The sequence below is a fragment of the Epinephelus lanceolatus genome, chromosome 8 (assembly GCF_041903045.1).
Source record: "Epinephelus lanceolatus isolate andai-2023 chromosome 8, ASM4190304v1, whole genome shotgun sequence".
Lineage (NCBI taxonomy): Eukaryota > Metazoa > Chordata > Actinopteri > Perciformes > Serranidae > Epinephelus > Epinephelus lanceolatus.
The window spans coordinates 979,092-1,002,991 of NC_135741.1; the positions used below are offsets into that span (position 1 = coordinate 979,092).

Below are 23,900 nucleotides of genomic sequence, written 5' to 3' on the forward strand. Positions count from 1 at the left end.
ATGGAGAAGTGCTCTTTAACACCAATAATTTTTCCAGCAGCATGAATTAGCCGAAACAGTTTGTTCTTTAGCTGCACAGAGAGGTTACCAAACCAAGCTGTGATACTATACCTGATCAGACTTTCTCAGACTGCCTTATAAAAAATCAACATAAATCTTTGATCAACACCATGAATTCTCAGACGACGTAGAAAATGCAACCGTTGCTGTAGTCTGCAACAGAGGCTGTCGACGTGTGTGCTCCAGGTGAGTGCGTTGTCAATAAAGACACCCAGATACTCGTATGACTGCACCGGGCCACAGGCCTGTGGTCACCCACTCCTCGAGGGTCGAACACCATTTCTTCAGTCTTACTCACATTCAGAATGAGGTGGTTATCGTCGCACCACTCAACAAACCTCTGAGTTTGCTTACCTGTCTAGTAGAACACACGCGAGGTCGGCGTCGAATTGTAGTCCTAGATTTCCACGAAGCTCTCTCCATCTCGGAAAGGCCACACCAATATTTATCCTTGATTTAGCTCTCTTCTTATCCCAAATTCTTCTGGGATCGCTTGGTTGACCCGTACGTTTCCGTTTTACTGGCTTGTTTACCGGGACAGCTTCAGTGTCAGAAGGTGCAGCAACCGTCAGTGCATAACCATGATCCATGACGAGTTAGCTTAGCCTAGCAACAGTAACGTTCATTCTCTGACGTCTCATCTGGTCTGCTTCTTCTTCTTCTCCTTCATTTAATGGCTATGGTAACTGGAGTTACGTCGCCATTGACATGCGACCTAATGACACGGTCCGTAACTTTTATTAATATTTCATATTTATCTGGGTTTGAAAAATTGTTGGAACCATTTCTGATAATCAAAGTACACAACTAAATAAAATATATAATATTGGTTTAGTCGTTTTTAGACATTTTTATGTGGAAAAACTACATATTATACCTTTAATGATGTGATTGTTTGTATCTGTACGCATCTGTGTACAGAGTGAACAGAACCGGTGAACTCACGCATCCCTGTGGTGCACCTGTGCTCAGAGTTTTAGTGTCAGATAAAGTTCCATTGACACTGACCCACTGTCTGCGATTTGTTAAAAACGAAAAGTACCAATTAATAATTAAAGGATGAACATTAAAATCATTTAATCTACTAATTAAAAGATGTGGCTGCAACATATTAAAAGCTGAACTAAAATCAACCAATAAATGTCAGCTGTGTCAGGATGATGTCATCACGTTATATAGAGTCAGCTGTGTCAGGATGATGTCATCACGTTATATAGAGTCAGCTGTGTCAGGATGATGTCATCACGTTATATAGAGTCGGCTGTGTCAGGATGATGTCATCACGTTATATAGAGTCGGCTGTGTCAGGATGATGTCATCACGTTATATAGAGTCAGCTGTGTCAGGATGATGTCATCACGTTTCACACACATTGCTGCTTTTCCTATGAAAGATAACAATAATGATGATGATGTAATACTGATGCACGACGTGTACCAGGCTGATCAATAATCAGCTGATAATGGGACATGTTTAATTAAGCAGTGTGACACTGAGCGTGAGCTTTAAAGTAATTTGCAGCACGACAGTGATGCGGTCAGCGCCGAGGTCCGTACGCATCACTGAGGTGATGTTAAAGCACAGCCTTCTGGGTAATATTGTGATTATACAACTATTAGCATCAAAATAAAATCTATAATCAAAATGTTTCATGCTGAGCAGCAGTTAGCTCTAAAATATAAAAGTCTTTGTGACTGTTGTTTCTGTTCCCATGGAAACACACGGGGTCAGACTAATAACTGGAGAAGAGTCAGCCCCATCAGTAGACTGCTGTATGTCATGAAAGATAGTTTAAGCTCATATAGAGCCGTGTCAGCGGCACAGCTGGTGGAGGACACCAGATGTAGCCAGAGGTTTCCAGTCACTCACCTAAAGTCTAAAAGTCAAAATTAACAACTAAAAAAAATAGATGTAATCATTTCCAAACTCCACAACTCCTCGTGCACTGACAGGCGGTCGAGCAGCAAACGGCACCATAAATTACATTCATTAAAGAAAGTTGATTGAATAAAAAATAAGACTAACTAATTTAATCTGATGAATCACTGAGCCTTTATTAGTAAGCTGGAGAATTTCTGCAGATGCAGTGATTCAGTTAAAAATCTGAAATGTTTTATTTGAGTGAATTATTTTATAGATGTCACTGAAACAGCTGCAGAAACAAACTGTCATGAACATTTGTCCAAATATCCTGATGAGACATTTTCAGGAGGCTTTTTGTTCTTCAGCTCATCTGAAATAAAGGACAAAAATGTTTCAGATAAATTAGTTTAAAGAACGTTGACTTGCAGTGTGCTGATATTTACATTGTTTAGAGTTTTACTGAAGGTTTTGGCTCATAAACATGAACACATACAAATCATGTGTGTGTCCAGTATGAAGCAAAGCATCATCATCAGCCTCCTCTTCCTCCAGCTGTTCATCAAACTCAGGTCAACAATAAAACCATCGTCTCTGTAGCAGGTTTGCATCCTTCTGGTTAATGCTCTGGGTGTTATGTTGCCATGGAGATGGCGGAGTAATATTTGTAGAGATGATCCAGGTGTGCTGATTTGAGCACGTTGTAAACGTCTTGTTGACCAATCAGGTGGCTCAGTCAGAATACATGTTGTATGATGTCATGTATTATTTAGATAATGGATTTGTAGCTGATGAGTCGTGAGGCTGGGAATCACCAGACGACCCAACATACGACACTATTGTGATCAAATATATTATATTATTATTTATGACCTTTTTTCCACCTGTAAATTAATTCACCAAAGACGAACTTTGTCAGCATCAGTTTGACCTCATGAGATAAAGTCTCCAGTCTGTTCATCAACTTTTATGGTTTTTACTGCAGCAAAATGTGACGCGAAGCAGAAAATTATCGTTAGTTAATAAACCAAAATGAGCTCAAACAGCTACAGCAATAAATCCTGCTTTTACATTAATGCATGAGTCACAACATATGATGATGTCAGATATAACAACACTCACTTTACATACTTTAACTGCATTGTACAGACGTGCTTTTACTGAGGGAAGGTAAAGTTATTAGTGTTAGTGCTTTTATTGTTTGTCTCTCAGTGAGGCTCCATGTGCTCAGAGATTCTGTTTCAGAGTTTCTACAGACGTTTTAAACAAACTGCAGACGCTGATCGAACTCTGAGTTTCCTCTGAGGAGACACAGTACTGTCAGAGCTCAGACTTCAGCGTCTCTTGAGTTTAAACTCTCCTGTTTGTCCTCTGTGTCCGTTTGTGAAATGCAGCATGGGTAATGCAGTTCACAGTGTGGAGACCAGTCAGGAACAAACAGAGCAGACGAGATCAACAGTAACATCAGCTTGGGTTTAATAATTGTACATATGAAGTGTTGCTGAAGCCAAAGACTCCTTCATGTTTTCAGGTTGACTAACAGAACATCTGACACGTGAAGTGAGCCCAAACCAAATGTGTTTCACGTCTGAAATTACAAAAACTACATGTGTCTTTGTCATGTGAGTCACACGTGAAGCTGCAGATGAATTTGTCTGCACATTTTAAACAATGCAGCACTGCAGTGAATAAAAGAAATGAATGTTTGAGACAGTGTCAGAGTGAAAACTGCACAATCAGCTGTTTTATGAATGAAGTCTGGCAGAGAAACAGCGTCACTGTTTCTTTAAAGAAAAGCTCCGATAATGAGGTCAGAGAGGAGACAGGACTCCCTCTGTGTGTGTGTGTGTGTGTGAGACAATGAATGTATTCATGTGTGAATGTCTGAATAAGACAGAGACAGACAGAGTGTCCACTGTGTTTCACTGTGTTTACTGTCTCTCTGCTGCAGTGACCTCTGGGTAAAAGATACCACACACACACACACACACACACACACAAACGCACACACACTGACTAACTGTCTGTAAAATCAAGACTAATGTGTTACACACAGGCCTCAGGCTGTTACTGTCAGCGGAAAACCACCAAACCGCACTGAGATAACACACACACGCGCACACGCACACACACACACACACACACACACACACACACACAATCAAAAAATCAATATCAAGTCAATTTAACGTGTTAACCTCTGATAATAAAGTGAGGATCAATTAAAGGTTTGGAAATATGGATTTTATATTTATCTTGTTTTCAAAACTCTGGTGACGAGCTGTCAGACGTGAATATAAAACACTAACAGTACTAATAATAACTTTATTTATACAGCACAGTTTCATAAAGTGCAACATGATGAACATAAAAGACAAAACATTTAATTAACAGATGATAAAAACATGATGAGAATAAATAAATCAAGATGAATTTAAAAAGCAACATTCAGTTCAAACAGTGGTGAAAAGATCCGTCTTCAGATGTGGTTTGAACAGATTGAGAACAGTGTCGTGTTCACACGAGGAGCAACTGAATAACATGTAAAGTCAATGTAAAGATGAGATTAGATGTGGCGTCCCAGCTGGCAGCACAGTGGACATACACAAATTAAGTGGTGCTAATGAAGTGAGTTGTGCGATCTTGTGTCATGCACTTATATCTGTGAGAGTTGAAAAATCTGAACTTCAGTGACTGATTTGAGCCATGACAGCCAATCAGCATCCTCCACGGACGTACCGCTGGAAGCTCATCAATGCAGTCACAGTTTGTGTGTTGTAGCGTTCAAACTCCCGCAAGTACGTAAGGTGTGAACACAACGTGAGACCTTCAGGCAGAGGCTGCGTCTCCACGTCTTTAAAGTCAGAGTATCTCTCCTAAAACTCTGCAGTACACGTGATGATGTCAGAGGGTGAATCAGCTGTGCGACCTGTCTGACTCTGCTGTGGTTGTAAATCTGAACCATCGTGTCTGAAACGTGTTTTTCAGGTGACCAGACTTCCTGTGGAGAGCTGTGAGCAGTACGGCAGTTGCTCCGACTGTCTGGGCTCAGGAGACCCTCACTGTGGCTGGTGTGTCCTCTTCAACAAGTAAGAACCTTCACTTCCTGTCATCAGAGATCAGAGCCAGGGCGGCAGCTCGCCACCGAGCCGCCCGGTCGCCTCGTGATTTAAACGTCTGTGTGGTGTCGGTGAAGAGATGAGCGAGGATGGATCTGAATCACCGACTCTGTCTCGTCAGATTTACAGTTATTCTCTGCTCATTCACAGCAGCTCATTTGTTGTTGTCTCAACCTGAGTGATCATTTCTATCAACATAATGACACCATGTTCACTGACGTCGTGTTTCATTGGTTCTCCTTCAGTACCCATCAGTTATGTGGAGGCTTTATGGTCCTGTGAAAACATTCAAAGCACCAAACTCACATGTGCACACAGACGATTATCAGCTGTAATTACACGTCACATCACATTATAGTGTCGTTTATTATATTCTCAGGACAGTCTGTGTGTTGTATCACTGCACACAACAAACATGGCTGAAGCCTCACAACGCTGAGACGATATAAAGATTAGAAATGCAGGAGAGAAGTTCGTCCACGTTTCTCAAGTTTCTGTCGACTTAAACCAGGTCACACAGCAGCTCCATAAAAACCTTCTCCCAGTTTGCTGTGGGCGAACTTGACTGGTCTGCTCAGAGCTCTGAACTCACTGCTGGGACAACCTGGTCTCACTCTGATGCTGTTGGATACAGGTCAGGTGACTTCCAGTGTCAGACACTGACCAAAAAAGCCGTCCATTGACGTCGGCATGATACGACGCTGGTCGCTGATATCTGAGGGAACTGTGGCGGGACAACAGTGTGAGTTAACGTGGCGAAAGTCTGACTGGGGCTGATGGGAGGGTTTTTGGTTACATTTAGCCGACACACACACACGTGGTTACGTTTAGCCAACACACACACGTGGTTACGTTTAGCCAACACACACACACGTGGTTACGTTTAGCCAACACACACACACGTGGTTACGTTTAGCCAACACAAACGCACGTGGTTATGTTTAGCCAACACACACACACGTGGTTACGTTTAGCCGACACACACACACGTGGTTACGTTTAGCCAATACAAACACACGTGGTTACGTTTAGCCGACACACACACACGTGGTTACATTTAGCCAACACACACACACGTGGTTACGTTTAGCCAACACACACACACACGTGGTTACGTTTAGCCAACACACACACACGTGGTTACGTTTAGCCAACACACACACACGTGGTTACGTTTAGCCAACACACACACGTGGTTACGTTTAGCCAACACACATATGTGGTTACGTTTAGCCGACACACACACACGTGGTTACGTTTAGCCAACACACACACACGTGGTTACGTTTAGCCAACACAAACGCACGTGGTTACGTTTAGCCAACACACACACACGTGGTTACGTTTAGCCGACACACACACACGTGGTTACGTTTAGCCAATACAAACACACGTGGTTACGTTTAGCCGACACACACACACGTGGTTACATTTAGCCAACACACACACACGTGGTTACGTTTAGCCAACACACACACACACGTGGTTACGTTTAGCCAACACACACACACGTGGTTACGTTTAGCCAACACACACACACGTGGTTACGTTTAGCCAACACACACACGTGGTTACGTTTAGCCAACACACACACGTGGTTACGTTTAGCCAACACACACACACGTGGTTACGTTTAGCCAACACACACACACGTGGTTACGTTTAGCCAACACACACACACGTGGTTACGTTTAGCCAACACACACACACGTGGTTACGTTTAGCCAACACACATATGTGGTTACGTTTAGCCGACACACACACACGTGGTTACGTTTAGCCAACACACACACACGTGGTTACGTTTAGCCAACACAAACACACGTGGTTACGTTTAGCCGACACACACACACGTGGTTACGTTTAGCCGACACACACACACGTGGTTACGTTTAGCCAATACAAACACACGTGGTTACGTTTAGCCAATACAAACACACGTGGTTACGTTTAGCCGACACACACACACGTGGTTACGTTTAGCCAACACACACACACGTGGTTACGTTTAGCCAACACACACACACGTGGTTACGTTTAGCCAACACACACACACGTGGTTACGTTTAGCCAACACACACACACGTGGTTACGTTTAGCCAACACACATATGTGGTTACGTTTAGCCGACACACACACACGTGGTTACGTTTAGCCAACACACACACACGTGGTTACGTTTAGCCAACACAAACACACGTGGTTACGTTTAGCCGACACACACACACGTGGTTACGTTTAGCCGACACACACACACGTGGTTACGTTTAGCCAATACAAACACACGTGGTTACGTTTAGCCAATACAAACACACGTGGTTACGTTTAGCCGACACACACACACGTGGTTACGTTTAGCCAACACAAACACACGTGGTTACGTTTAGCCGACACACACACACGTGGTTACGTTTAGCCGACACACACACACGTGGTTACGTTTAGCCGACACACACACACGTGGTTACGTTTAGCCAATACAAACACACGTGGTTACGTTTAGCCAATACAAACACACGTGGTTACGTTTAGCCGACACACACACACGTGGTTACATTTAGCCAACACACACACACGTGGTTACGTTTAGCCAACACACACACACACGTGGTTACGTTTAGCCAACACAAACACACGTGGTTACGTTTAGCCAACACAAACACACGTGGTTACGTTTTGCCAACACACACACATGGTTACGTTTTGCCAACACACACACATGGTTACGTTTAGCCAACACACATATGTGGTTACGTTTAGCCGACACACACACGTGGTTACGTTTAGCCAACACACACATGTGGTTACGTTTAGCCAACACACACACACACACATGTGGTTATGTTTAGCTAACACACACGTGGTTACGTTTAGCCAACACACACACGTGGTTACGTTTAGCCAACACACATATGTGGTTACGTTTAGCCGACACACACACGTGGTTACGTTTAGCCAACACACACACACACACACACACACACACACACACACACACGTGGTTACGTTTAGCTAACACACACACACGTGGTTACGTTTAGCCAACACACACACGTGGTTACGTTTAGCCAACACACATGCTCTTAATGACATCATATGTGCTCAGCTGTCCACATACTTTTGGCCACGTACTGTGAGCATAACTGGAGGATAAAAGAAAAGAAATGTGAAAAAACTGACAGGAGAGAAGAGGACGTAGGAAAATATAATAAAGGAGAAAAAGAAACAAAGAAAATAATGTGTGTGTGTGTGTGTGTGTGTGTGTGTGTGTGTGTGTGTGTGTGTGTTCCCATGAGGCTTCATTAATGTTTCCATAAATGGTTCACACACACACACACACACACACACACACAGTGTTTGATGTTGAGCGTCCAGGCAGGTGGAGGAAGTTCCTCTTTGGATCCCCTTCAAAATAAAAGCCCTGGACTGTCAGTGGATTCATATGTATGTGGCCAAACTGCAGCTTGTGTTTTATTCTGAAGGTCCCAGATCTGTTTTCATGTCTTTCATTCATCTGTCATATGATGAGATAAAACAGGTGATGCTGATCCTGGATCAGCAGGTAGAGGTCAGCTGGAGGACGGCGGGGGGTGGAGATAATTCACTGAATAACATCATCCGTAGTTTTGTTAATAAAGAGCAGTAACGCGCCTCCACCTCACGCCGGGATCTTTCACACTATATTTAAACTGTGGGGTCTCTTAGAAAAACATTTCTTTATTATTTATTTATTTTTGTATTATTGCAAAGAAAAAAATCAGTTGCTTCTTTCTTAGTGTGGACATTAAAGGAATAAATCAAGTGCAGACTTTTTTAGGGGACGTTGAAAGGCATTGTGGGAAGTGTAGGAAACTGCAGTAGAAGCAGAACTGAGGATGATGATGACGAGGAAAAATAAACTTTTAATCTTTTGTACATCCTCAAATAAAATCTGATTTACAGAGAGCGTTTAAATAAAAAGAAAATTAAAATTTCGTTAAATTCAGTGTGAAAATAAATTATCAAATAAATAATGAATTAAAAAATAATTAATAAGATATTTTTATTAATTTAAAACACAATGTAGATGATTAAAAATAAATTAAAAGGTCATTAATTAAGCAAATAATTTAGAATTACAAAATAAATAAGTGTTTAAAAACTCCTCCTCCTCCTCCTCCTCCTCCTCCTTGTTTTGTCCATCTGTTGTTAATTAGAAGTGAACAGATCGTTACTGCGCTCTGATTGGTTCTGTTCGGAGCTACATATGTCGGAGCTGCTGCCGTCTGCAGACACAAACATGAAGCTGCTCACACTGCGACACACCTGTTACCTGCTCACACTCTTCCTCTTCCCGAATGCTTCAGAGAGCTTTAAACTAAAAACATTAAAATGACAAAACTAAATTCAGATAATTTATTCCTAAGATGTGAATATAGATACATATATTGAATTAAAATATATACATTTTAATAAATATAAAATTATATGTATTGATGAAATAAATGAGCAATTTTTTAAACACATAAATAAACAAAAAATAAATAAAATAAGAAATTTGTATAAAACAAAATAATATTTGAAATAAAATAAAAGATTAATAATTAATTAATTAATTAATAGATAAATAATGGTTAAAAATTAATAAAAAGGAAATAGTGAAAAAATAAAAACCTGTAATTACATAAATAATTTGAAAATGATTTAATAAAAAATAAAGTCCTAAAAATGAAATGATTACATCACAGAATAAAGGCGCTGGTAAAATAATGCTCATTTACTGTGAACATGAATGAATGTGTGTAAACACGTGTGTGTGTATACAGTGTGTTGACCCCTGGTGACCTTTGACCCCTCCAGGTGTTCCAGACAGGAAGCTTGTGACAAGTGGGAGGAGCCTCAGCACTTCAACACCCGGCTGGACCAATGTGTCGACATCTCTGTTACACCGAGCAACATGTCCGTCACCTCGCCGGCAACACAGGTACACACGCACGCACACACACACACACACACACACACACACCGACGGATCAGTGACAGGTGATGATGTCATCACGCACCTTAACTCTCTGTCTGTAGCTAACCATCCGAGTGCAGAACGTCCCGGCGCTGTCGGGGGGCGTGTCCTGTGTGTTCGAGGACCTGAGTGAGACGCCAGGAGAGGTGCTGGCTAAAGGCCAGGTGATGTGTATGTCACCGTCACTGAGAGACCTGCCGACACACACACACTCCTACGGTGAGACACACACACACACACACACACACACTTCGCCACGATGTGAGTCGATCAGATCAGTAAAGTTGTGATGTTGATTTTCAGGAGAGAAACGAGTCGTTGAGCTCAGTCTGCGCTCCACAGAGACTGGACACCAGTTCATCACCACCGACTTCATCTACTACAACTGCTCCGTCCTCAACTCGTGAGTCTCCTCACCTCCTCTGTCCTCCTCTCCTCTGTCCTCATCTCCTCTCCTCTGTCCTCACCTCCTCTGTCCTCCTCTCCTCTGTCCTCATCTCATCTCCTCTGTCCTCCTCTCCTCTCTCCTCTCTCCTCCTCTCCTCTGTCCTCATCTCCTCTGTTCTCCTCTCCTCTGTCCTCATCTCATCTCCTCTGTCCTCATCTCCTCTCTCCTCATCTCCTCTCCTCTGTCCTCCTCTCCTCTCTCCTCCTCTCCTCTGTCCTCATCTCCTCTCCTCTGTCCTCATCTCCTCTCCTCTGTCCTCCTCTCCTCTCTCCTCATCTCCTCTCCTCTGTCCTCCTCTCCTCTCTCCTCCTCTCCTCTGTCCTCATCTCCTCTCCTCTGTCCTCATCTCCTCTCCTCTGTCCTCCTCTCCTCTCTCCTCTTTCATCTCCACTAATTTCATCTCCTACAACTGCTTCGTGCTCGACTTGTGAATCCCACACTTCCTCATCTCCTCTCCTCTGTCCTTGTTTCCTCTCCTCTCTTTGTTTCTTTTCCTTGTGTTCCCCCATCTTCGCTTCTCTCCCTGTTTCCTCTCCTTGTTTCCTCTCCTTGTTTCCTCTCCCCTCCCCTCTTGTTCTTCACATCTTTATTCGTCTCCTGTCCTTCCTGTCCTCTCTTATTTTCTCTCCTAGCTTCCTCCCTTTGGTTTCCTCTTCTCTTGTGTTTCCTCCGTTCTCTTCATGTTTCCTCTCCTCTTGTTTCTTCTTCTTCTTCTTCTTCTTCTATGTTTCCTCTCCTCCCCCCTCCTCTTCCTCCCCAGATTTCGGGGGTAACATAATCCGTGTGCCAGGCTCGCTGGTTGCCATGGTAACAGCAGCTCTGAGCCGTGGACACAGAGAACACAGAAACACTTCCTGTCTCTGCTGGGAAATCTCTTAACACACACACACACACACACACACACACGTCTCTTTGTAAACACCTGCTCAGGTTTCTGTCGGTCGTGTCTTGTCGTTGAGCTGCGATCAGAATAAATCCAGACTCGGCGCTCGGCGTGCAGACGATGAACTGTATTGTTGGATCAGATGAGGTGGTGACGCAGGTGTTCACACATCCTCATCCTCACCTGCTGAGGTCACACACACAGATTACACATCAGCTGGATTAACACAGCAGAGGTAGAGACAACAATGAGCTTTAATCCCAAACACACACACTGCGGATCTTCTTCTCTGGTTTCTTCTTCACAGAACCAGATGTGGATTAATCCGCCGCTGAAAGTAGTCCCCAGCAGAGTCACTGTTTCCTGCAGTTTGTTGATTTGTTGATAAAACAGAGGAATCACTGATCAAACTATTGATCCGTGTTTTTAAAGATCTGCAGTAGGAACCAATGAGCTCGGAGCTGAGGGACACAGACAGGAAGTCAGACGGACTGACGTGTTGTTGGTGTGGATCTAAACATGAGATTTTTTTGACTACTGGAAAATAGAGCACAGCAGCAGAGCGATCCTGTGAGGATGCTGAAGTTAGTTTGAGCTGCAGACTTCTCTCAGAAAACTCTCTGATGATGTAAACAAACACGACGACCAGTCTGCAGGGACGTTATTAAACTCCCAGGTTACAGCACGACTGACCAGATCATTTGGATTAATCTATCACAGCCTGCAGATTTAGACAGATGAAGACACAGCTGTTTCCAAAGTGCACAAAATATTCTCGTGAGCAGCATGTGGTGCAGCGATCAGCATCATCACCTCACAGGAAGAAGAAGCCCCTCTGTGTGGAGTCTGCGTGTCGGGGTGTGTCGGTCCCACTTTTTGACTTACGTACGATTTCAGTCGGACATGTTTCGCCCCGATGAAGGAAACAAACTGAAACACAGTAATGTTGGTGAGGTTTTGACCTGTTGACGTTAGTTTTTATCCAGCTGAGCAAAATGTGGTCGACGTGTTCAGATAAAGTAAAGACTGAGTTCTGTCAGATATTATTTCAGATGTCCTGCTCTGTCTGTGAAGATTGTTTCTGTCTATAAAACCTGTGAGACGAGTTACAGCGTGAAAACTTTACTTTATCTCTATGAAAACAACATATGTTTTCTCCCTCTGTCTCCTCTCTCAGGTGCACTTCCTGTGTCAGCAGCATGTTTCCGTGTCACTGGTGTAAATATCGTCACGTCTGCACCAACAACCTGCAGGACTGCTCCTTCCAGGAGGGACGGGTCAGCAACATGGAGGTAAATACACACACACACACACACACACGCACAGTGTGGAGGTGGGGGAGGGGCGGCGGTGTGGTGACATGTTCATCTTCAGTTATCACAGTGCGCTCACACCGAGACGTTTCATATGCAGCTCTCAGTGATTATTATTTTCATAACTTTGATATTTTGTAGACTTGATATCGACCTGAAATATGCCAAAGTGAACACATGAACAAGAATATTAAATATTAGATAACTCAGTAAAGTACAGAGCTACTTTTAGTTTCACACAAAATATTTATCCATCTTTATACACAGTCACTAAACAGAAAAACTACACAAAATGTACATGAAAAAACAGTGTTAATGTTAAAATAATGTTATTATTAATTCTTTTACTAAATTTATGAAGTTAAACAAGTTTTTTTGTAACTTTTATATTTTTACACCTTATGCTGACCTAAAATATGATAACAATGAACATATTGAATTACAACTGATTATAATAATAATAATAATAATAATACAGTATATTACAGTTTGTTATTTTCTGTTTGTCTACAGCTGAGGTCAGGTAAAATCAAATCGACCAAGGATTATTTAAAGAATTAAAAACATATTATTAATAATATATTTTTTGATATTCATAAAATGATATTAATACTGTTTCTAAAAGTATATTTTTACTTTTATTCTGTGCACATGAACAGAGTTATTTATAGTATTTTTAGCTGCAGTGAATCAATATTTTCTTGTGTGCTGTGACTGATGGTGTGAGAGTGAAGAACAGCAGCAGTGATGGAGGTCAGAGCTGCTCTCCCTCTCTGTGTCATTACATGGTTCAGTAAACAACAGTAAAGCTTCAGGTCAACAGTGAAGGGCGCACACACACACACACACACACACACACACACACACAGTTTAAAGCCCTCCTTGCTGATGCATTCAAGGTCTCCGTGACAGACGTGATTTAAGCCGCTGAGAGGCTTCGATGACATTTTTCAGAAAATTAAACAAACAAGAATCAGATGTGAAAACTGTGACGTCAGTTTGATCGTTTCTCGTGTTCAAAATGTTTCAGACGCTCTCAGCTGATTGGCCACATGATGATGATGTTAATATGAGACAGATATGAAACCTTGTGCCGAAGTGTCTCAGCTGAAGAAACTCTGCGTCTCCAAAGTGCTTTCAGACGCTCCCAGCTGGTGTTTCCTGAGGAGCGCCTGACGCTTTCAGCTTTGGTGGACACAGAGCTTTAGTGGCGTCTATCAGGGAGGGTTACAGGTCACAACCAGCAGAAACTTCTCCTGAGGTTTTTACTGGGAGCTGAATTGGCAAAAAAGAAGAAGCTCCTCCTGGAGGACCCCGAGGTGTTCCCAGACCAGATGAGATCTATAATCCCTCCAGTGTGTTCTGGGTCTGCCCCGGGGCCTCCTACCAGCTGGACCAGGAGGATCCTGATCAGATGTTGAACCACCTCAACATGAAGGAGCAGCGGCTCTACTCCGAGCTCCCTCCAGATGTCTGACTCCTCCCCCTATCTCTAAGGCTGAGCCCAGACACCCTACAGAGGAAACTCATTTCACACGCTTGTATCTGTGACCTCATTCTTTCAGTCACTACCCAGAGCTCATGACCATAGGTGAGGGTTGGGACGCAGATGGATCAAACTAAAGCTTCGCCTTCTTGCTCAGCTTCCTCTTTTCAACACCACAGTCCGGCGCAGCGCTGCACCAATCCACCGATTCCACACAGAAAATAGTGTATTTAACCAGAACAACCTGGTTCAGAAACTTTTTTTTCTGCTGCGATAAAAACTTCTGCTGTTTCCACGTTGAACGCAAAATAAATTTCAGGTGACACTGTGCTGACGGAAGTGAGGAATATTTCAGTTTGGTCCTCAACATCATTGTTAAAACAGCTCCTGCTTTTAAAGAGAAGTTATGGTTTAAAATGTCGCCATAAAACCTGATTTATTTCCATAAAGTTCTGCTCAGATAATCCTAAAATAGTTACTACCTCAATATGACTGAGTAAACAACAACAACAACACCACAGTAAACTGGAGCAGGAAGTGCTGTGTCTTGTTTCTGGGGACCATTTTAAAGGTAACACCGTACGTGAGTGCTGACAGTTTGTAGTGTAACAGCTGTCAGAGTAACAGATTACCTCTCAGTCTAACGAGCGTCTCTCTGTCGCCTCGTTATCTCGTTAGCAGAGCCAGCGAGCAGGGATGGCGTTGTTTGGGTGTCTCGTTGACGTGATTGGTGCTCAGTGTTGTTGCAGGGTGACAGTAACAATCTCTGATTGGCTAATTGGTTAATAGAAGATGAATAGCCACTTAATTGACATGAAAGCATCCAATCACAGCAATTAATGTTAATTAGCAGGCAATTAGTCTGACTAAAGACAGAGGGGGAGAGATGAGAGATGTGAGTGTGAGAGGAGAGAAAGAGACGCAGGTTGGACAGACGCAGAGGAAGCAGGGTGGGTTTTTCAGATTAAAAGTCTGTTTGTGGTCTGTTGGAAACAGAAGTGAAAACACAGACGGAGAACGAGTTAAAGATGGAGACGGATAAAGAGGAGCTGCTGCGACTATCTGTTCATCTGGAGCTGAAAATAAAAAGAGTCTGTCAGCAGACGCAGGAGGAGGAGACACAGAGCAGCTGGACGACGTCAGAATAAACTGTTCACTTAAACTCACTCAGACGAAGTTTGAGGTTCACAAATACAGAATCCTCCATCATTACGTCTGTGGAGTCGACTCAGAGCAGCAGACTGATTTACTCACTGCAGCCCCTTAAATTAAGTCCAGAGTTATTTATTCCTCAGCAGAGGAGCAGAGTCATGATCAGCGCTGAGACATTAGTTTGAAATCTGACTGCAGAGGAAGAATGTGAGAGGTGATGAAGACAGGTGTGGAAACAGGAACTGTCACCCTGTCACGTCTCAACCTTGGCAATGGGGGGCGTGAGCAAGTAACAAAACGTGTAGCTCAGCGTGTGACGTAAACAGTAACGTGGGAGGGAAGCCGCGGCTGGTCAGTCCTTCTGTGATTCTCTCATAAGTCGGCCCGTTCTTCACCGTCCTCGTCATCTGACGGTTAATGGCCTCTTCGTTTGCGAGGACAAGGAGGGCGCGCAATTCCTTGTCTCCCCAGTTGCTCATCTTTACAGTGTCTGTCAGGTTTGTGTTTCCCTCTTGCTACTAGCTGCTCGCTAATTCCTGCTATCAGCTGTTTCCTGTTTGTCCACCGCCAGTGGGTTGCACGTGCGGCGTCATCAACAGCTCCTCCCACAAGTCATCAACAGCTCCTCCCACAAGTCTTCAACAGCTCCTCCCACAAGTCTTCAACAGCTCCTCCCACAAGTCTTCAACAGCTCCTCCCACAAGTCATCAACAGCTCCTCCCACAAGTCATCAACAGCTCCTCCCACAAGTCATCAACAGCTCCTCCCACAAGTCTTCAACAGCTCCTCCCACAAGTCATCAACAGCTCCTCCCACAAGTCTTCAACAGCTCCTCCCACAAGTCATCAACAGCTCCTCCCACAAGTCATCAACAGCTCCTCCCACAAGTCATCAACAGCTCCTCCCACAAGTCATCAACAGCCCCTCCCGTTGCAGAAGGCCGCCTCGGTCTGTTTAAACTAAAAGGGTTCCACCAATATGTCTACCCTACGAGGCAGAAAATTGGGCGCCTTGGATCAACTCGCCAATCCGGCTCTGTGTGTCTAAACGCTCGCAGCTTGCCGGCAAAACAGCCCAACATTCGCCGAAAATCTGGCAGTGTAAAAGGGGCTTGTGTTTAGCAGTTTAGCATTGCCCCCGTTAGTTAGCACACGTTGTCTCCAGAGCTAATGTGCGCTCTTCCTGTAAGTTGGCGTTGGACTTGAGCGACATTATTTTCTGAGCTTACTCTGCCGCTGTGGTTTGAACAAGGTCTAGTTTTACTTCGAGTGTTTGAGGGCCTGTCAGTGGTCTTTTAGGAGGTTAGCTATGGTTGCTATGCTGAGCTTGTTGCTATCATTAGCCCCATCGAGGGGGTCTGCTTCAACAGTTTCTTTTTGGCTTGGCTGACTTTGTTGCCGTATTTCGGAGATTTGTTGCCAAAGGGGAAAACATCCACCGTCTGGTTACAAGTAAAAGTGGAATTACAAAGTTTTAGGAGCCAGACTCAATGTGTGTCTACTCCGTCATACCAAACAGGAAGTCCACGTAACTTTTTTTATAACTTCACAACTTTTTCTTCTTCAGTGCCTCATAAGAATAATGTCTGTCACCTTGTTTCACTCAGGTGTGACAAAGTCTGTCACAGGTGAGCTCAGTGTTTGGATCAATGTTTGCTGAGAAATGCAGAACCACAGTCGGCTTTTATCCTGAACACACACACACTGTCACACACACACTGTCATACACTGTCTTACACACAGTCTCGCTGTCACACAGTCACACAGTCTCCACAGTCGCTGCTGGCGTCCGCTGTGCTCTGGTCCACTTCCTGTGGAGCTAATGGTCTTCCTGTCAGTCACAAGGCAATTAATTACCGTGGTGACGCTCATTAATAAAGGTTTCACCCCACTGAGAGGCACTGTCAGACAGTGTGTGTGTGTGTGCGTGTGTGTGTGTGTGTGGGGTGGGGTGGGGTGTGTGTGTTTCAGCCTCAGGAAGCTTGGATCTGTCACCAGCTGTCCATTACTGAACACACACACCTCTGTTGGCTGTGTGTGCGTGTGTTCTCGTCACACCCAGTGTGACGAGAACACACAGGGTGATATATCGATTATACATCCACAATAATCCATGAAGACGTTTCCAATAACGGTATCTGTTGATACAAACTGCATGTAGTCTGTTATCATCAGTTATTGATTTATTTTTCTTTTAGCTAACATTAAATAATTTAAACTAAACTGTAGCTCCGCCCCCACCAATCCTTAGACCACAGGATTGGTCTCTGATGTCACTCCCAGATTGATTGGCAGGTCTTTTAACACAGAAAAAAAGGGTTATTAATAATTTGTGCTGGTGCCACATTTAAAGCTGCTGTAATCAATAATTCATATGGACCCTGGTGAAGTGTGTGTGTGGTCGCTGTGACTCCTCAGAGAAGCTTCGGCCTCTTCATGTTAAAGGACACTCGGTTTAGGAGCTAATTAAACATCTCTGTTGAGGTTAGCAGCTGAAACCGTTTGGTTCAGGTTAGCTAACAGTGCAGATCAGTAACGAGCACATATTATATCATTTAATCGGCTTCCCATCAAAAAAGAGTCAAATAACCCTCCAACAAAATTAGAGCGTGTATGTGGGTTTTTAAATCACCTGTAAACCTGCACAGAATTGGCAACAGACTCCTTTCCCATTACCAGGAGAGCAGAGCTGTGTACCCTTCTGTGTTTTTTTTTTTTTGGTGTTCAACATCACGGACAGGCAGGAAAACAGGTTAGTAAACAGTAGAAAGCAGCAGGTGGCCAGTGAAACTCTGTGCAGATTAATTTGGAGCGATGTTTTTATGGCTGCTTGGGCCGAGACGGGTGGTATTTTGTGGTGGTGCATTATTGCTCAGGTCATTAAATCAGCTGCTTTCCATTGACTTTGATGATTTTTCTTACAGCTCTTATAAATCAGCCTCTCTATGATCGATGAGGTGTCCCACATGGATCAATATTAGGCTCCCTGTGCTCCACAAAGGGCTTCACAGGGCAGCAAAAAGTCATAAAATTGAATGGTTTCAGAAGAAAACATTTTCAGAGAAAAACCAACTAAGGAAATAAAAGACATTTCAAAGGAAATTAGAACAGGAGAGACTCTCCGATAAAATAAGGGACTCAAAGAGATCACTGACTCGGCCGACCTGATTCCCTCAGACAGATCATTGCAGAGCCTTGGGGCCCTGACAGCAGACCCCTTTAGTTTTTAGCCTCTGGAACAGACAGACGACCTCTCAGAGTAAACATGGACGTGTCAGAGGTCAGACATGTAGCTGAAAGATAGACCACAAAAAGTCTTTAAAGTAATCAGTAAAATATATTCTTAACATGCTTGGAGCCAGTGTGAAAAATGTGGGATGAGATGAAAGTGTGTAAAATTGTCTCTGTGTGTCTTAAAAAGTTACGATGGATCATATTTTAGAAATATGTCTAAGATGATAAAGACATGATTGCACAAGCTCTGCGCAAAACTTTAATTGCTGTCAATCTAGACAGCAGGATCCCTGAAACATGCTTGATATGATCTAGGGCTGCAACTAACAATTATTTTCATTGTCGATTAATCTGTCGATTATTTCTTTGATTAGTCAGCTAATCATTTTAGCGAAAAATGTGTCGGTCTGTCTCTCCCAAACCCCAAAATGATGTCATCTAATGTCTTGTTTCGTACTCACGCCAAAGGGTTTTAGTTCACCGTCATGGGAGAGTGTGTAAAGCTGCCAACATTTGAACGTAAGAAGCTGCAATAAGAGTATTTTGGGTACTTTTATTTTTTAATTTTTTTTAATATTTTATTTGCTTTTTGTTGCTCAGGGGGTAAAGAATTCACAATAGTAGATCAACAGTCAGGTCAGTTGCAAAGAAAATCGATAACAACAACATTTTGAGATGGTGAAAAGAGTTCATATCATACATCTGTGCTTGTATCCTGGAGTGGACGCTAGATTCAGATCTTTGATACAATCCTTGACATAAACATACATATAACTACAACACAGACCCCACACATACACATACTTTTCATATGTAAGTACCATAAATAATGTTTTTAGTCATAAATAATGTTTTTCAGTCGGGGCAGGTGATATTGCTGTGAATTTGCATTTGCATGAATTTGATTCCAAGTTTTTTAGGAGGAAGTGTATATAGAATTGGATGCTTGCTCTAAACTTAGAAGTGTTTCAAAGGTTTGTATCCAAGGTTTTACATTAATATTATCAGTAGTCTTCCAGTTAGTAGCAGTAACTCGATTTGCACTCATAAGGCCAACAGACACAGTTTTTTTCTTAAAATGTGGCCAGTATGTATTTTGGGCACGTTTATAGAACTTTTCTATGAAAAATGACTCAAACCGATTGGACGACTACTAAAATAGTCATCGATTATTTTAATAGTCGATTAGTCATCGATTAGTCGACTAATCGTTGCAGCCCTAATATGATCCACATTATTATTCACTCTGAACATGAATGATATTGAGTTTCTGATTCAGCGCTGTAGTATCTGTTTTTATGCCGATGACACCATCGTGTACGTCATCGGCTCAAACACAAAACAAATCTCCACATTATGTGTTACATGTTTAACTTATTACAAACTGCAGATAGACAAAATGTTTGCATTAAATGAGAGCAGGGAGCTCTGATGTTTCTGCTCCAGTTCATACAGTCCAGTTCAAGTGCTGAATTTTGAGGTCATTTACTTGAATATTTCCATTTTATTCTACTTTATATTTCTACTCCAAGGAAACAAATATTCTACGTTTTACGGACCACATTTAAAGTTACAGGTCACTTTGCAAATTCAGATTATTAATACACTGTAGTATAATGTATATAGTATAAATAGTAAATGTATTATTATAGATGAATCTGCCCAGCAGTGTATAAAGTCATTAAAATGATCTCCAGCTGCAACATTAAAGTGATGATCACATTAATGCATCATTTATTATAATACAAGAATGTAATGTACTTTTATTTGAGTACGTGAGAGCCTCTCACATCACTGTCTGTGGATCAGTTAAACTAAACTCTTGAACTTTAATAATAATAAACTGTTATTTACTGTAAACGCTGACGTGGATATCAGAGTGTGTATTAACTCCTCCCTCCCTCTGTCTCTGCAGGGCTGTCCTCAGATCCTCCCCACCTCTGACATCCTGGTCCCAGCCGGGATGGTTCGTCCAATCACATTGCGAGCTCGTAACCTCCCCCAGCCTCAGTCGGGTCAGAAGAACTACGAGTGCGTGTTCAACATCCAGGGAAAGGTCCAACGTATCCCCGCCGTCCGCTTCAACTCCTCCTGCATCCAGTGTCAGAACACCTCGGTGAGTATCTACACTACCCAGCATGCACTGCTGCTCACATTACACAGGGTGATGAAGAGGAGGGGCCGTCACTGTTTTGACCATATGTGTGTGTGTGTGTGTGTGTGTGTGTGTGTGTGTGTGTGTTAGTGTGTGGTGGGAACGGTACTGTGGTACTGTAGATGGTGAGAGAGAGAGGGAGGAGAGCGTTCCTTTAACGCTGCGTTGCACGATGGCAACAGCTGATCATTCGCCATCAGCTGTCAGCCCCCGACCCCCCCCCCCCCCCACACACACACACACACACACACACACACACACACGCACGCACACACACACTTCCAGCTGAGAGGAAAGTGAAGGTGACTCTGTCGACTGCCAGACATGCAGCATCAGCACACACACACACACACACACACACACACACACACACACACACATTGTATTCCATTGTATAGAAAAATGGATGACATCATCAATCTGACCACGACTCCTCCCTCTTCAGCCTGATACAGTCATATCAGTCATAGTAGAGTATTAGCAGTGACATCACCACACGCCGACGCCCTCTGTCTCTCTGTGGCTGTCACTCAGGCTGTGTGTGTGTGTGTGTGTGTGTGTGTGTGTGTGTGTGTGTGTGTGTGCGCGCGCTGACCCGGTGACCCCCAGAAGTCAGAGGTCAGGCTTCAGGTGGACAGCCAGTATTGATGTGTCTGACCGGGATTCACATATCACACACACACACACACACACACACACACACACACTACAGATTGATTATTGTCCTTTACTGAGACGACACACACACACACAGCATCCACTGTCCTGCATACTCAAAACACACACACACACACACACACACACACACACACCAACTGTTGTCTGTCTGCTCACGCTCATTTCCTGTCCTTCATCTGTCTTCCTGTTGGTGAGCCCGCCCCGAAGACGCCTCACACACACACACACACACACACACACATTATGCACCGACATGCCGCTACTAAATGCAGACAGCAACACACACACACATACAGATGGTCAGTGTGTGCGTCTGTATTTAATTAAGTTACTATTCCCAGAGGAAATTGGCCATTTAGTACAACAGCACACACACACACACACACACACACACACACACACACACACACACACGGTTCGGTCTTCAAAATAAAAGCACAGTGTTTGTTTCCTGCAGACTGAAGCCGTTTAATTGAATGTCGAGATAATTAAGTGAAAGAAATTCAGACAGTAAATGTCAGAGACTCAGAACTGAGACAGAACAACAGTGTGACGAACACGACTGGTTCCTTCAGACGGTGAGATGTGTCATCATGTCTGTGTGTTCAGGACGAGGTTAGCTTAGCATTAAGACAGGCAGCAGGGGAAACAGGTCACCTGGCTCTGTCCACAGCTCAACAAGACTCTGTCAGAAATTCAGTGTATGTCTGGACCGTGTATGAAACACCAGAGAGCTTTTAATCTGAAACAAGTGTTGTGTCTCAAATCGCGTACTTCTGTACTTACTCTTAATATTGTGAGTGCATCAGTGCGTTCACACTGAGAAGTATGGAAAATGCAGTGCACTGTGAGTACCTGGATGGTGCACTCAAAACAGTCAAGAAGGTGAGTGTGGGACTATGGACACTTCTCGCCCTCAATGGTCGCCATCTTGGCTACACAGCTGAAGGGGAGGGGCCACTTTTCAAACTGGAAATAGCAGCCGAGGACTGTGTGACCATGAACGTGGCTGCATTGTACAAATACATGTGTTTTTGCACTAAGCACCACTATACTGTTGTCAGGTATAAGCCAGCAGTGTGTTTGTTGGGTTCATTTAGCAGTCTGTAATGATTTGGTACCGCGAACGATAACGCGAATGCTAATGCTAGTTTGCTAACTAGCTAATTTGCGGTTGTCATTTCCGGTGAGTGCACAACGGCTGTGTTTGGTTTGAGACAACACTACCCTGTCAAAATTTGCGCACTATGCCAATGAGTACATAGTGCACACAGTATACTGCATGAAGTGTGCTAACGGAAGTATGTGATTTGAGACACACCAAAGGACTTTTGATTTTAAACAGGAAGTGGTTTCACCTTGACTTTCACTAACAAAGCTGGAGCCGCTGTTTTGGCCCAGCCTTAAGATTCATGTAAATCCATATTAATATGCAGAACAGTACAGTGAGACACAGACACACGGCAGAGTGAAGCTGAACACACTGATCATTCAACACAACCATTGTCTCTGCAGCTCCGGTCGGGGATAAAGTGTTAATTTTCATCGACCATTTTTCCATGACGAAATCAAGACAATGACATCTTGATATATATCTTGATAATAAAAACTTAGAGGAAATCTAAGTTTCATTTTCATTGCTGGGACATGATAAAAATGTTGGTGGTGGACTGTTGAAAGCTTGTAATGATCTTCAGATGCCTGATGAGCGACAGGCTGGTAAACTCCAGTAAATAGTCTGCACCAGGATGTTTGGGTTGGTGCAAGTTGTGAGCTGTAATTCAGCAGTAAATAATCAGCCGTGTGTGTCTGACTGTGGATGGTGGAGCTGCTGAATGGATTTGTGGAGTTTGTTAGTTGTTTGTTAGAGTTTGTTAGTTGCAGCTGTTAGCAGTTAGCGCCACTCGCTGGCAAAAACATATAGGAAACATCAGGACTATAAGTTGACTAAAACTTTTGAATTTTCGTTGACAGAAACGCTTTGACTTTTCCTCGATGAAAATAACTAAAATTTATTGAGTCATTGAGTAAAATTATTGAGGATAAAAATGACTCAAAGTTTACTAAAATGTAAGGAATTTACGTCGACTAAATCCAGACTAAAACTATGAAGGATAAAAATGTTTAAAACTAATAAACTTTTTAATGTCAAGACTAAATCTAAAATAGCTGTCACAATTAACACTGGTCGTTGCAGTGTGGTGCTCAGGCCCTAAATGCATCTGAAGTGTGTTTTAAAGTATTACGTTATTCATTGAGATGAGTGACCTCTTTCTGAAAAATAAATTATCTCCTATTTTTTGTTGAAAAAGGTCTGTTAAGTCTGTTTATAGTCATTTTTAATATCAGGTGATTTCTGTGTTCAGATTCTCCGTCCATTGAATCAAGTACCCTAATCACATCAGATGTATGCTCATGGTTTATTTGGAGTGTTGGGCTCTGAACATGTGAAATTGTTGGAAAGAAAAATCCACCGCTCCATGAAAAGAAGAGGTGAACATGAAGAAACGTCAG

The 23,900-nt window shown here is 43.0% G+C and overlaps 1 protein-coding gene across 1 annotated transcript in view; it reads left to right on the forward strand.

Moving 5' to 3' along the window:
• Window positions 1–23,900, forward strand: part of plxna3 (plexin A3) — a 167,343-nt gene that overhangs the window by 111,543 nt on the left and 31,900 nt on the right. The window contains exons 8-13 of the mRNA XM_033629559.2: window positions 4,909–5,009; window positions 9,879–10,002; window positions 10,101–10,257; window positions 10,342–10,441; window positions 12,547–12,661; window positions 20,469–20,669. Coding sequence (XP_033485450.2) covers window positions 4,909–5,009; window positions 9,879–10,002; window positions 10,101–10,257; window positions 10,342–10,441; window positions 12,547–12,661; window positions 20,469–20,669 — 798 coding nt within the window. The remainder of the gene's footprint in view (window positions 1–4,908; window positions 5,010–9,878; window positions 10,003–10,100; window positions 10,258–10,341; window positions 10,442–12,546; window positions 12,662–20,468; window positions 20,670–23,900) is intronic.